This window comes from Sorex araneus, chromosome 1, assembly GCF_027595985.1.
Source record: "Sorex araneus isolate mSorAra2 chromosome 1, mSorAra2.pri, whole genome shotgun sequence".
Lineage (NCBI taxonomy): Eukaryota > Metazoa > Chordata > Mammalia > Eulipotyphla > Soricidae > Sorex > Sorex araneus.
In genome coordinates, this window is record NC_073302.1 from 20,681,685 (window position 1) to 20,697,427 (window position 15,743).

General features: G+C 48.9%; 1 protein-coding gene across 4 annotated transcripts in view; it reads right to left on the reverse strand.

The window, feature by feature from the left end:
- The window catches only part of ZNF618 (zinc finger protein 618), a 192,905-nt gene that overhangs the window by 25,662 nt on the left and 151,500 nt on the right, over positions 1-15,743 (reverse strand). For 2 of the 4 annotated variants that reach the window (XM_055121867.1, XM_055121873.1), the window contains exons 9-10: positions 11,664-11,723; positions 10,909-10,998 (exon numbers count right to left, since the gene is read on the reverse strand). In XM_055121867.1, coding sequence (XP_054977842.1) covers positions 10,909-10,998; positions 11,664-11,723 — 150 coding nt within the window. The remainder of the gene's footprint in view (positions 1-10,908; positions 10,999-11,663; positions 11,724-15,743) is intronic. The other 2 variants (XM_055121879.1, XM_055121888.1) reach the window with 1 other exon arrangement.

Sequence of the window (15,743 nt, forward strand, 5' to 3'; positions counted from 1 at the left end):
GTGTTTGCCTAGCATGCGGCTGACCAGGGTTCGAGCCCTGGCATGTCCTACTGTCCCCTGAGCACTGCCAGGAGTAATTCCTGAGTGCAGAGGCAGGAGTATGTCCTGAGCACTGCCAGGAGTGGCCCGAAAGCCAAAGGGGTGGGGGGAGAAGGGAAACATGAATGAGATGTGACCAGCGAAGAGCGGCCAGAGAGACAGACTCGCTGCCTTGTCCCGCTTCTGTAGAGCAGAAGCTTCAGCTGCAGCTAGGAACACATCGAGGTGCAAGGTCTTGAACGTGAAGATTGGAGAAAGGGGGAGATGGAAACACTGGGGGTGTCCCCCCCCCCCCCCGCCCATCCCATCCGCCTGCAGAAGCTGTGAAAGGTGAAAACTGCATTCCCGTCCAACGGGAACTGGGAGCTCGAAGACCACAGGTGGGAATGGACTCGGGGGGGGAGGTTGGGGGGGGAATGCAACACCAGCGGGGTCTGACACGCCCTTCCTAGACTTTAGTCTCAGAACACTGGAGAGGGCGCAGGCACGCAGTGGAGAAACCCGTGTTCCCCGCCCCCGCCCCAACTGTAAAGCACAGAAAACAACCGTTTCCAGACCCTCGACAGTAGCCCGGTGGTGATGGGCACTGAGGGTCCCCCGACACCCCAGCTCTCTGCGGCCGTGCCGAGCAGATGGTAATCAGAGACCCAGCTCCTGCTCTCGGCAGAGAAGGAGACGAACAGAGGGGTGGGAGTCGGACAGAAAGAGAAGGCCAGGGCAAGGCCTCGGGCCGGAGGCCAAAGGGATGCGTGCGGAAGGGCGTCTGCCGAGCCCGCTGGCCACCACCAATGCTTAAGGGCCAGGAGCTGAGTGAAGACTCAGGGTTCCCGCAAGGGGAGGCCACTGGAGTTCCCGAACGGCAGGGGGGAGGATGCTGCTGAAAACATGGGGCGTCTATTTATTTGAGACCCCGACATACCACGTGCTAGTAGGAATTCTCCAACCCTAGAATAAGGGTTTCCTAAAGCTCCTCTACCACAAAGTGAAATTCAACCTTTGCCAGTATCAAGCTGATACTGTAAACAACTGAACTGCTGGACACACACACACACACACACACACACACACACACACACACACACATGCTTGAACAACCACACACGCATTCACGCAGCCAATCTTCAAAGAGAGACAACAAAATCCAGACATTCAACGAGAGCACCTATGCCAGGTAGAACAGAATAAAAACCTCATCATCAGATTAAACCAGGAAAGTGTGACTAATAATCCAGAGAAAAGGTGACTGAAAATCAAGTATAACTCATCATATCCCATCAAGAGAGCCATATAGGACAAGGATGATGGGACTGACCAGGACTTTAAGATTTAAAGAAAAATATAAACAGAATGAAGAAAATGATGCTTAAAAGAATGGAATGGAAAGGACAGAGGTAAAAATATGATAGCTGAAGTCCATGTTCACTCGATGGATTTTTTTCTAATAAGACAGACTAGATTCCTTAGGTGACGGGTGACTGAAGACAGGGCTCTAGAAAACAAAGATTAAGAACTGGAACATTTTCAGCTGATCTGGTCATCAGTCTAACATATATATTTATATCATATATACGCACATATGTATACATATGTATATACACATTTGGCCTCCACAGGACAGAAAAGAGAGATTGTGAAAGACAAGTGATTAATGAAATACTAATAGAAAAATTTCCCCAAATTTGATGAAAAATATATATCCATCTGCTGATCCAAGAAGCTCAATGAACTTCAAGCAGAATAAACACAAAGAAAATGATATACCATAAACAACTTGCTGAAAATCAATTTTATAGAGAGAAGAGAGAAGTACATAAAAATACTCAGGGAGAATAGACACAATATAGAGTTAACAACTGGAATGACCTCTGATTCCTCACGGAAAACATGAGGCAAAAAATGAATTATTTGGGGTGGGTGGGATGTACTCTGTTGCTAAGTCACACCCCACCCTTAGAATGAATGATATTGTTATTGTGCTGAAAAATAATTCAACCTAAAACTTCATATCCAGAAAAAGTACCTTTAAAAAAAAATCTTTGGCAAAAAAGATTCATTCACCAGTTGATCCTTAAGGAAATTTTAAGGAAAGTTCTTTATTGAAGAAAGAAAAATGATAAGAGATGAAATTCCAATGTACATGAGAAAGGAAAAAATGACAATTTAAAGGAATAAAAATGCTTGTTGGATTTATAGCACACGTAGGCGTATGCATATGGAATAAAGAGCAAAAATAATTAGAGATAGTAAGCGGAAGCGTCCTGCCATGGGGTTCTTATGTGTGATGCATGATTCATAGGCGGTTCTGATATGTTACAGATGTTTATTGCAGACCACAAAGAAAACAGTCAAAGTCCTGGGGAGATGAAAAGTGTTGGTGGGGGGAGGGCAGTTAGGACAGAGAGGGGACCACGATGGCAATGACAGTTGGACATGACCACACTGGACAAGAACTGAGTGCTGGAAGGAGGTAAAGGGATATGCATGGTAACCTTTCAGTACCTGTACCGTAAACCATGATGCCCAAGAGGAGAGAGAGACAGGGAGAGAGAGAGAGAGACAGAGACAGAGAGAGACAGAGAGAGACACACACACAGACAGAGACTGAAAGACAGAGACTGAGAGACAGAGAGAGACACACACACACACACACACACACACACACACACAGAAGTGCCTGCCATAGAGAAAGGCTGGAAGAAATTGTCAGAGGGAAACCTGGGGACATTGGTGATGGGAAATGTACACTGGTGAAGGGATGGCTGTTGGAACATTGTATGACTGAAATTCAATCATGAACAACTTTGTAACAGTGTATCTTGTGGTAATTCACTTAAAAAACGTAAGCATGCATTGAAGTAGGTGTACATCACTGGTGGCTCACCCTTGGATGTGGCATAATTAACACAAATTGCAGTACTGGTATCAACATATTTTAAAAAAACAGTAATTATTAAAGAATGCAAGAAAAGGAAAATAAGAGAAGATGGAACAAATAGAAAAAAAAATACAAGATGGGAGAATTAAATTTAACCATATCAACAGCACTGTAGCACTGTCGTCCCATTGCTATCAATCTGCTCGAGCGGACACCAGTAACGTCTCCATTGTGAGACTTGTTGCTACTGTTTTTCACATATCGAATATGTCACGGATAGCTTGCCAGACTCTGCTGTGCGGGCGGCAAACGTCCTACCTGCTGTGCTATCGCTCAATAAATTATCTTAAATATAAATGGCTAAATATTTCAGTTAAAAGGCAGAGATTTTCAGACTAGAAAATTTTCTTTCATTTGGCGAGGAAATGAAAACCTAAAACAAAATAAAAACATCAGCACACAAGAGAACTAGAGAAAAATAAAGGAACAATGTATAAGAAAATACTTCCCTACTACAAAGAAAATGGCAATAATTACTGTAAACACCAGTGACATGCATTCACTAGTTAAGCTACATACAGCATTAGGGCAAATCAAAACTCCCACACTTTGCCGCCAATATGAACTTCCTTTAGCTCAAAAGACAAATACAGACTCAATGTAAAGGTTGAAAGACAATCTTACAAGCAAATGGCAACCGAAAAAAGGCAGGTACAGCCACACTTGATATCAGATAAAATCACTGTCACTGTCATCCCGTTGCTCATCAATTTGCTCAAGTGGGCACCAGTAACGTCTCCATTGTGAGACTTGTTACTGTTTTTGGCATATCGAAATTGCCATGCGTAGCTTGCCAGGCTCTGCCGTGTGGGCAAGATACTCTTGGTAGCTTGCTGGGCTCTCCGAGAGGGGCAGAGGAATCGAACCCAGGTGGGCGCATGCAAGGCAAATGACCTACCATGTGCTATCACTCCAGCCCAGATAAAATAGATTGTTTTTTTTCTAGCTAAAAAGGTAAGCAGGGGATGGATGTTGTATCTTGAATAAGGACTTTAAACAAGAAGATGCAACCCCGATATACATCCACAAAGTGTTGGAACGTCAACATACATCAAGCAATTACTAACAGAAGAGCAACACGGAGGCAACAAAGAGACTAAAGACTTTTAACACTCCGTTCACAACCATGGAGAGATCAACCACGGAGAGAATAAATAAGGAAGTAATTGCCTTAATGTCAAACTAGACCAGATGGACTTAATCGATGTTTTCAAGAACAATAGCCATAAGCGCACAAGGAACGTTCTTAAGAATAGACCATATGTTGAAACACAAAGAAACTGTCAAACTTAGGAGGACTGAAATCATACCAGTATCTTCAATGATCGCAATGCTGTATAATGGGGTATCAGCCACAAAAAGAAATCTGGAAAAACCTCAAACATTTGAAGCCTGAGCAACATGCTTCTCAAGAATCACGGGACCAATGAAGAATGTAGAGCAGAAATTAAAATACTCGGAGGCAAATAAAAATGAACACACAAGTTATGAGAACTTCTCATATGTACAATATATTGAAACGAAGCAGATGAACAGGCAAAACGAAAGAAATATTTGCCTGTAAAGATCAATAACATAGGGGCTGGAGTGATAGCACAGCAGGTAGGGCGCTTGCCTTGCACACGGCCGACCCGGGTTCGATTCCCAGAATCCCATAGGGTCCCCTGAGCACCGCCAGGGGCAATTCCTGAGTGCAGAGCCAGGAGTAACCCCTGAGCATCGCCAGGTGTGACCCCCAAAAACCCCGAAAAGATCAATAACATAATCGTGGTTATCAGAGGGGGAGAGTGTTATGTACATGGGGGAATAAGATTTGTATCAGTCTAATGGATAGTGGTTTTTTTTTTTTTAAATTGAAACTTAGTATTATCTTTTAGTTTAAAAAAAAAAATCTGTTCGGGGCTGGGGATGTGGCTCAGTTTTAGAGCACATGCCTTGCATGTGTGAGGTTCTGTGTTTAATCCCTAGTGTTGCAACTACCCCCCACCCCACCCTACTACCACCACGTCAAGAGCAAAACAACCAAACAAACCCTCTCCACTTAAAGAGATGACTTGACATCAGGAATTTAAAATTTAGAAATCATGATTTCAAACAGATGTAAAAGCTGCCATACAATTTTCTTTATTACGAGTATCAGTAACAAACTATTGATTAAAGATGTGATGCTATTACCTTTGGACTACAGCTCCCTGGGCTGAGAGTTGCGTCTGGAAGTAATATAAAAAGAAAAAAAATTCCTGGGAAATTTTAGATAGATGGGATCAGAAAACAAATTCATAAAGGCAAATTATCTCCACAAACAACCCCAGGTTTTTTTTTTTTTTCTTTTTGGGTCACACCCGGAGATGCTCAGGGGTTACTCCTAGCTTTGCACTCAGGAATCACTCCTGGTGGTGCTTGAGGGACCATATGGGATGTTGGAAATTGAACCCGGTCGGCCGCATGTAAGGCAAACACCCTACCCGCTGTGCTATCGCTCCAGCCCCAACAACCCCAGGTTTTAAATAAATTAGAAATTTTAAAAAAATAAAAGAAAGAAAAGAAAAACTTCACAGGAGGAACTCAGTCCTCTGGCAATGAAGAAACATCCTAACCTCTTCAGTTCACTTCAAGATTTAATTTTTTTGATAGCCTTATTTCATTTGTTTCAGGAAAGTATAAACATGGCACATTATGAAAAAAATAAATCCAAATCATTCACTTTTATCTACATAAATGATAAGAATCATAAAATGACCCTAATAAATAAGATGTAGGAAAAAATGCAAAATATCAATTAATGATGCAAACTTTAAGCAGGAGTCAGGAGAGGTAACGCAGGAGGCAAAGCTCTTTCCTTACATACGGCCAGCCCCAGTTAGGTGCCTGGCACTGCCTCTCGCCCGTGAGGAACGCCAAGAGTGATTCCTGAGCACTGAATCAGGAGTAAGCCCTGAGCACTGTTAGGTATGGCCTTCCCCCCGCCCCCTCCCCAATATTTGAGACAACTAATAATAAAAAGTAAGTTATCAACTGATAAATGACAAATGACATCTATGAAATATAGTGTGCTTACATGTCCCTAACTAATAAAAAAAGGTTCACACTAGATGAAAATTACTATGAATTTTATCACTGTCACTGTATCACTGTCATCCCATTGTTCATCGATTTGCTTGAATTTTATATTATATAGATTCATACTGTGATTGGGAGCAAGGCAGAGAGAGACATATTTTTTTCTATCCAATGTTGCACTTAGGGTTGTAACTAGTCTAGCAAACAAAGGGGGAAAAAAAAGCAATAAAAGAAATATGTCAGAAAGAAAGAAGCAAAACTATTATCAACAGATGCCTTTGGATATGCAAAGAAAATCCTAGGAATATACTGGCAGAAAAACTGTTAGAACTAAACAAGTGAACTTGGCAACTTCAATTTATAAAAATTAACTCTTTTGATAGGTAGGAGCAACAAACCAGAAATTTGAAAATCACAGAGGCATCAAAACAAAAATACTTAGTAATTTAACAAAATAAGTCTAGGAAGTTTACTCTAAAAAGTCTAACTGCTGCTAAGACAGATGAAATAACCTACATGCTTAAGATCATACAGAGTTCATAGACTGAGAGATTCAGTATTATGAGGCTATTTCCCCAAAACCGGTGTATCACTGTATCACTGTCATCCCCTTGCTCATCGGTTTGCTCGAGTGGGCACCAGTAACATCTCCATTGTGAGGCTTGTTACTGTTCTTGGCATATCGAATACGCCACAGGTAGTTTGTCAGGCTCTGCCGTTTGGGCAAGATACTCTTGGTACCTTGCCGGGCTCTCCAAGAGGGGTGGAGGAATCATACCCAGGTAGGCTACGTGCAAGGCAAACACCCTACCCGCTGTGCTATTGCTCCAGCCCCAAACTGGTGCATAGATTGGTGTAATTTTTTTTTTTCTTTTTTGGGTCACACTTGGGGATGATCAGAGGTTGCTCCTAGCTCTGCACTCAGGAATTACTCGTGGTAGTGCTCAGGGGACAATGTGGGATGCTGGGGATTGAACCTGGGTCAGTAGCGTGCAAGGCAAACGCCCTACCTGCTGTGCTATCACTTTGGCCCCAGATTGGTGTAAGTTTCTGTTTTTGTAGAAACTGACAAGATGACTATCACTTATGTGGAAAAACAAAAATCTCTAGAATAGACAAGTATTTTTTTTCTTAAAGATGCTAAAAAGAGGGTGGAAAAGGTGGGGATACACTGGGGATACTGGTGGTGGGGAATGTGCACTGGTGGAGGGATGGGTGTTTGATCAGTGTGTGATTGTAACTCAAACATGAAAGCTTGTAACTATATCTCATGGTAAATCAATAAAATAAATTAAAAAAAAATTTTTTTTGCTTTTTGGGTCACACCCAGCAATGCTCAGGGGTCACTCCTGGCTCTGCACTCAGGAATTACCCCTGGCCATGCTCAGGGGACCATATGGGATGCTGGGAATCGAACCCGGGTCGGCCGCGTGCAAGGCAAACGCCCTCCCCGCTGTGCTATGGCTCCAGCCCTCAATAAAATATTTTTTTAAAAAAAGATGCTAAAAGAAAAAAATGAAAGTACCTGATTTAAGATGCACTACAAAAAGTAAAATGACTATGTTGGCATACATCAACCATTGGAATAGGAACCTGTATTTGTGTAAATATCCAGCTGATTTTCAACAAAGACTCCAATCCAAAACAAACGGAAAAGGACACTTTTCTACCTATGATGTTGGGTCAGCCAGATTATCTGAATGGAAAACGAATCTCCCCATTCACACAATGCTAACTTGGAAAGGAACACAGCCTTCAACACAAACTTAAAATGATAAAACTTTAAAAAGTTTGGGGGCTGGAGCGATAGGACAATGGTTAGGGCATTTGCCTTGCACTCGGCTGACCCAGGTTCGATTCCCAGCATCCCATATGGTCCCCCCAGCACCGCCAGGAGTAATTCCTGAGTGCAGAGCTAGGAGTAACCCCTATTCACTGCTGGGTGTGACCCCAAAAGAAAAAAAAACCCAAAAAAACAAAAAACTTAAAAAAGTCAATAAAGGAGAATAACCTTTATTAACACCATCAACAGAGAGGCCAGGGTGTCTCGAAGAGAACCCAAGGCATCCCATGATCCATAGTAGGAAAAAAAAAAAACAACTGTAAAGAAGATGTCACCGAAATAAAAAGGAAAACTGATCATCAAACAATACTCTGAACCTCAGCCGGCTCGTGAAATCTGGGAGCAAATATTCACTCTGCATGCAACTGTGCACTCCAAGATGAGGGTGGTGGCTGGAGCAGATCAAGAGAACCCCTAGGAGTTAGCGGGAAGAAAGATTACAAAAGGGCCGATCAGCAAATGCAAATGCACTTGACCTCATCAGGCATCAGAAGAGAGAAACTTGTGCCAAGGCGAGGAATCACTGGAATGAAAGAGCGAGAAGGCGCGACATCCAAGGCCGGCAGGGACGGGAAGCAGGTGGAGGCCCCGTGGAAAAACAAAATGCTGGAGTCGTCTTAAGAAAACGGTTTGTCAGAGCTGTCGCAGTGGAAGGTGCTCGCCCCCGTGACCAGGCCCCTCTACTCCCTGGGGTTTAAGTGAAGGAAACGAAAAAGGACGTCCACTAAGATCCCCAGGCATTCCCACCGGCTCCCTGTAAGACTGAAAACAACTAAAATTAACAAGCAAATACCCAACAGCCAACAGCCTGCAGTCAATTCAGACAATGGAATATCGCTGAGCGGCCGGGGTGCAAAGGGAAGCACATTAAGTCTCCATCTGTAACTTCTGGGGCCAGCTGAACGCTCTCAGCAGAACCAAGTGTCCCACCGGATACAGCCAGCAGGCCCAGTCTCTAAATTCCATGCCGTGGGGCCAGAGCGATAGCACAGCAGGTAGGGCGTTTGTCTTGCATGCAGCCGACCAGGGTTTGATCCTCGGCATCCCATTGGTCCCCTGAGCACCACCAGGAGTAATTCCTAAGTGCAGAGCCAGGAGTAACTCCTGAGCACTGCTGGGTGTAACCCAAAATGCCAAAAAATAATAAATTAAAAAAAAATTAGAAATTAAAACACTCCACATACACCCATGGGCTCCAAACATTGCCAGAGGGGCTATTTCTGGGTTGGCCTCAGAGAATCGATCCCTGTCGCAGCCCAACTAACGCAGGTTTTCCATGCAAAGGAGGATGCTAGAATCTTCCATGAGAAATAGAGAAGAGAGATTCATTCAAGAAATGGCTGCCAAAAGATGAAGAAGGAAGTGTCCACAGAGAGCAGGAAGAGAAATCAAGGACCAGACAGAGAGGAGGATGGGCCTTCAGAAGAGAGAAGCCCCTGGGTGCACGGAAAGAAACCCGGGTGTGCCCCTGTGCCCCTTTGCTGTGAGGTACCCTGTGCTCAAGCATCTGGGCTTGGAGCTGTCAAGTTCAAGGCTGAACTCCGCTCTATTAACTCCCTGACCTTCTTGTTCTGGTATAAGTCATTGGGGGCTTTGGGGGGTGCCCAGACACTACCCTCCGAAGGCAGGAACCCCAGTTGTGGCTGGCCCTGTGGCTCTACCCTGTGAATGGACTCTGGGGGGCACCCTTGGGGGCGGGAGGGGAAGGCGGCAGGCAGCCGCCACTTCCTTGGCAAGCACAGGGTGCCAGATGCCCACACAGTTGTCCTGTGGCCGCCTTGCCGGGGGCGGGAGCCTGGAATCCTATTTCGCTCATCCCTGGCTTTGCAGTCTCAGCCCTGGCACCACCCTCTGGGCCCAGCTCTGTGGAATCTGGGTCTCCCCCGCACTCCCCGTGCCGCACCCAGGACCCAGCTCTGCAGCCGTGCGGGGGGTCACTGGGTGAGCCGTCACACTGGGTCTGCACGGCAGTGTGGCTCCCTCCAGCGGGGCCGCCCTGGGGCCCGTCTTCCTCTGGTGATGCCTGTGATCCAGCCCCCGGCCCCTCCCTTCCCCTCCCCGGGATCTCCCACAGATGAGAAGTCAGAGTCTTGAGAGGGGGCGGGGGAGGCAGGGGGTCACCCCAGGGGCCCGGGTTGAGCGGAGGCAGAAGCCTGAGAGGAAAGCGCCCAGGGTGTGCCCATCTGCCCGGCACCCTGCTACCTCTCCCTGCTAACCTGAAAGCCTTGGGTGCCACCCGCCCGCCGGAAGCAGCCTAAAGCACCCCCAGACCGTACACGATCTCTCTCCAGCCCTGGATATGCACAGACTAAGGTGTGGGCCCCCCCACACCCTCTGGTGGGACCCCCTCATACACTCAAGACGCTTGACCGGCTCCCCCTGACTGCGGACCTACTGAGCGCCTGCTCCCCCACCTCCGCGGGCTCTGGAGCCGAGGCACCAGCCTTCGGAAGAGCCTGGCAGACGGGCGGGACCCTGCCCCACCCCTGCTCCCCGAAGAACCCCCCAGTCGGGGGCAGGCAGAGGCACGCCCGAGGCCCCGCAGCAAGGGCGAGACCCAGATGGACACCCCGGGGTCCTGAGTCCCGGAGAGGAGGGCCCCTTCTAGCGTGTCCCCGCCCCCACCCTGAGGGTCTGATGGTGTGGCCTGCCCGCGAGTGGACGCTGCCACCTGGGATGGGTCCCCCCCCCCCCCACCCCCGAGGCTGCTGCGCCGGGCACAAGCCCTGCGGTGGAGGGGCCAGGGCCACTGAGGGATCTAGACCGGGAACGTCCCGTCTCCCAGAGCCAAGCCCCATCACGGGTCCGGGGCGCTGGTCCGGGGGAGGACTCGGCAGTCCGAACCCACGGATGGGGCTTTCCCAGCTGTGCCGTCCTCGGGGACCGGGCCGGAAGTGACCCCGAGAGACCAGCCCTCACGCAGCTCCCCTGGGCTGTGTCCCCGCCCCCCTGCCCTGGCCGGGATGCAGAGTCCCGACCTCCAGACGGGAGGCCTCACCTCCCCGCCCCCCCAAGTGGAGGAGATACTCACTGATGGGGGCGTGCAAGGCCACGTGCTCCTGGTAGGGCGTGTAGTACTTGTACTGCTTGCCGCAGAACTCACACGTGTAATTGCCGGTTTCTATGGGGGGGGAGGAGGAGAGGGAGGAGGGGGAGGAGGAGGGGGAGGAGGGGGAGGAGGGGAAGGAGGGGTGGGGGAGAAGGAGGAGGAGGAGGAGGAGGAGGAGGAGGAGGAAGAGGAAGAGGAGGAGAGGAGGGTGTGGGAAGGGGCGCCGCGACCCGGTTCTGAAGCAGCAGCCGTCGGCTCCCTTCCCCACCCATCGCCCCCCAATGCCGCCTCGCCCTGGGACCACCAGCTAGAATCAGGGGCCCACCTGGGTTCGAGTCCCAACTCTCCCATTTGGAGCTGGGTGGCCTTGGGCGAATCTCTTAACCTCTCTGTGCCTCAGCTTTGCTATCTGTAAAATGGGGGCAATACCGGACTGCCTCATGGCGGGGGGAGGCGGGGGTTTGCTGTGAGGATTAAATCTGTACGTCAAATGCTTCGAACAGTACCTGGTACATGCTAGTCTCCTTCCTCGCTTCCCTACAGGTGCCCGAGAAATGCCTGGTGGGTCCCTCTGACCTCCAGGGCCGACCTCTCCATCACCCACTTTGTAAGCCCTGCAGTGGCCAGTCCTTGGGGTCCCCTGGTCTCTAGGACCTCACATGCCCCCCAAGCACCCCCGAGCCCCCAGCAAATGGGGTCACTTCTTCTCCTAGAGTCCCCCCAGACTTTATCTTTACCTCTCTTTTGGCACTGCCTAACTTCTTTCTTCTTAAAAATTTCTGATGTAATACTGTTCACTGGGGGAAAATTATAAAATACTGATAAATACAAATACAAAAGCTCAAGAATCAGAGAAATTTCACACACCTATTTACCCCCAGACCAAAAAGAGCAGCTACCCTTGGGGTAAAGCGTGCAACTGGCCAGCTGCCCCCGGGGCTAAGGGCCCACCCCTCTCTCCCCGGCTGGCGGGGCCAAGCTCCTCTCACTGACATCCTGGCTGGCCCCTACGGCCTCGAGTGAGCCCGCCCCAGCCTACAGGCTCTGGGCAAGCTGGAGCAGGCGATCGACGGTGTTGGCAGGACATCTTGCTCGGTCTACAGCTACCGATCTCTACAGCGGGATTCGCCTGCACAGGGCCCACCGCACTTTCAGGCCACTGAGTCAGCCAGTCGCTTAAGCAGGGGACACCTGGGTTGCTGCCAGCGTCTTTCCCTCATCCGAAGAAAATACCGCTGGACTGACGGCCTCCTCGGAAGGTCTGCAAACTTGCTCGTTACTTCTGCACATTGTTGCGAAAGCAAGACGCGTCTTCCGGGCTTTTGATAACCAGGGTATAAACTACCCAGCGAAAGTTTGGGCTGATGTTCAGGCCAATCAGAAAGGCTGAGACTCTGCCTGCAGCACGTCCACCGGAAGTACAATCATTTACTTGAAAGCTTTCTGAGTGGAGGTATGGAGGTTGGGGTGGGGGCGGGGGGTAATGCCCGAGTGGTGGAGAATGGTGATCTCCTACCACAGCCAATTTTATTTTCTATTTATCTGAGTTCTTAATTGGAGGGGGGGGTGGGAGGGGACACGATACTCTTTTCCTGGCTCATGAGTTGTGGCAACCTTCCCAGTTGCATCCAAGGCTTCCGTGGGCAGATCTGCCGTATCTTCATTAACAACCATTCTGAAGCCGACGTGTTTTGTTCTCTGTGTTCCAAGTGTTTCCTTCTCAGGCTCTTTCTTCGTCCGTGGTTTGCCTCTCGACACTGGAAGCCTCCCAGTGGAGCATGGGGAATACCCTCAGGGATGCTCGAGCTCCCGGATCAATCCTGGGCCCCCCACATGCTAAGCATGTGCTCCGGCCCCCTTTACGCTGTCTCCTCGGCCTTCGAGAGAGACACTTCCAATGTCTTTCTGTAGTTCAATAGTTTCTGTAAGCGATTCGGCAACATCGAAAGATACTCTGTTTGCAGCCTTCAAAGTTGTGAGATCTAAGAACCATTCTTTGTTTGTTTGTTTTGGGTCACACCTGGCGATGTTCAAGGGTTACTCCTGGCTCATGCACTCAGGAATTATTCCTGGCGGTGCTAAGGGGACCACATGGGATGCTGGGAATCGAAACCGGGTCAGCCGCATGCAAGGCAAACGCCCTACCTGTGCTATTGCTCCAGTCCCCCCTAACAACCATTCTTATACAATCTTATTGGCTTGCCCTGCTCAGGACTAAACGTTGGGATAGATCCTACTATGTAACCCTAGCTTTAAACTTTAGACACAATGTGGCTTGATGTACTCAGGTTCATGAGATTAAGCCCCTCATGGGGAGCTGCAGCCTCTACCGCCCTACACTAGACTGCTTCTCAGAGTGGCGCCAGGCCTGCTGGGCACCGCTTATGGGGACCCATGAGAACCGCGGAACTTCGAAGTACAGGGAGTGAGGTGCACATCTTGTAAGCAGCCAACCCCGGTTTGATCCCTGGCACCACAGTTCCCTGACCATTGCGGGGTGAAGCCTGGGAGGCACTCTGGTGACTGCAGGTGGTCCCCCTCACCAAAGGGTCAGCAACACCACATCCTTGGACCCTTGAATTGAACCACTGGTGGTCAGGTTGGCCAAGAACTCCTGGGAGCCCCCCCATCCCCCGGGGTCTGCAGAGCACAGCTTTTAAGATCTCCTCCCGTCTCCGGCCTCTTCCAAATGCAGAATCCCAGGGGTTGCAGATGTAACTACAGAGTTAGAATGTGTGTGTGTGTGTGTGTGTGTGTGTGTGTGAGAGAGAGAGAGAGAGAGAGAGAGAGACAGACAGACAGAGAGACAGAGAGAGACAGAGAGAGAAAGACAGAGACAGAGGAAACAGAGAAAGACACACAGAGGAGAGAGACAGAGAGACACAGAGAGAGAGAGAGAGCGAGAGAGAGAGAGAGAGAGAAAGACAGAGAAAGACAGAGACAGAGGAGAGAAACAGAAATACAGAGAGAGGAGAGAGACAGACACACACAGCACACACACACAGAGAGAGAGAGAGAGAGAGAGAGAGAGAGAGAGAGAGAGAGAGAGGAGAGTGTGTCAAGCCCCTTTATGGGGAGTGATCCCCATAATACAGCATATGTCAGGATCTGCCCCAAACATGATGAGAACAATTCACGGAATGAAATTCTGCCATCTCTAGAGGAACCAGTTGGGATGGGAGATGCATGCTGAAAGTAGATAACGGACCAAACATGATGGCCTCTCAGTGTCTGTGTTGCAGGACATAATGTCCCAAAGTAGAGAGAGAGTATGGGGAATATTGTCTGCCATGGAGGCAGGGGGAGGGCGGGAAAGGGGGGATGTACCCAGGATATTGGTGGTGGGGAATGTGCACTGGTGGAGGGATGGGTGTTTGATCATTGTGAGATTGTAACCCAAACATGAAAGCTTCTAACTATCTCACGGTGATTCAATAAAATTAAGAAAAAATAATAGGGGGCCGGAGCGATAGCACAGCGGGTAGGGCGTTTGCCTTGCACGCGGCCGACCCGGGTTCAATCCCCGGCATCCCATATGGTCCCCCAAGCACCGCCAGGAGTAATTCCTGAGTGCAAAGCCAGGAGTAACCCCTGAGCATCGCTGGGTGTGACCCAAAAAGCAAAAAAAAAAAAAAAAAAAAAAAAAAAAGAAAAAATAATAATAAAGAAAGAAAAAGAAAAAAAAAAGAAATTCTGCCATCTGTGTCTTAGCAGGTCCCCTAGAAGACTCTTACAGGAAAGCCTAAGAACCGCCACCCAAACGCCTGCTAGATGAACTAATACAAGTCGCTGCTCACAGTGCCGACTCATCAAATTCTCCTCTCCGAGGCTGCCTGTGCCTCAATGTGCGTGTCCCTTCATTCATGGAATGGGAACGGTGCTATCTGCCTGGATAAAATCTGGGCCACCCCCCGTCTAAGGCTTGGCCTTCATGCCGCTTTCCAGGCTCGAGAAGGAGGCTGAGAGTCGAGGCATCACACAGACAGTCGGAAAGCGGACGGGTAGGGGGGTGGCAGGCTGTCTGAAGACACTGTGAGACAGGGCCAGGACAACCCTAACAAGCACCGTGACGCGCTGGAGAGGGTCCCGGAGAAGGGATGAGGCTCGTGCTTGCTTTGAATAAACCTCTAGGAGTTGGATTATTTTATTTATTTATTTATTTATTTTGCGTTTTGGGTCACACCTGGCGATGCACAGGGGTTACTCCTGGCTCGCACTCAGGAACCACCCCGGCCGTGCTCAGGGGACCATATGGGATGCTGGGAATTGAACCCAGGTCGGCCGTGTGCGAGGCAAACGCCCTACCCGCTGTGCTATCGCTCCAGCCCCCGGAGTTGGATTATTTTAAATGAACCCGAGCCTCTGCTTTCTAACTAACGGAGGTCGAGCCGTTTGCTCCCATGCCTGTAACTCTTGGTCTTACCGGGTTTCTGAACTGATTCTACTTATGTTTTCCCTCTCCCGTGGTCCACTGTCTCAGCACACTGATGTTTAAGCTCTTCCCCCTGCCTTTCCGTTATTCCCCAGTCGTCTCCGCTGCTTCAGACAGCCCCAGAGATGTGGTTCTCTAACGGCCAGGTCCAGGCAGGAAATGATACTTTCAAGTCTATTCTGATCGAGAAAGGTCATTTAATCCGGGGCATCTCAAATGTCTCCTGTGTGAGTGAGCCGGAGAGGCTGGCACGGCACAGGGATGGGGTCCCACCCACAGACTCTGCCTCCACTGGCCTGGCATAGGGGCCCATTCACATTTCCAGCAGGCTTCGAGGATATACTGATACTGGTGGATACTGGCTTGTCTGTTTGTCTGTCTGTTT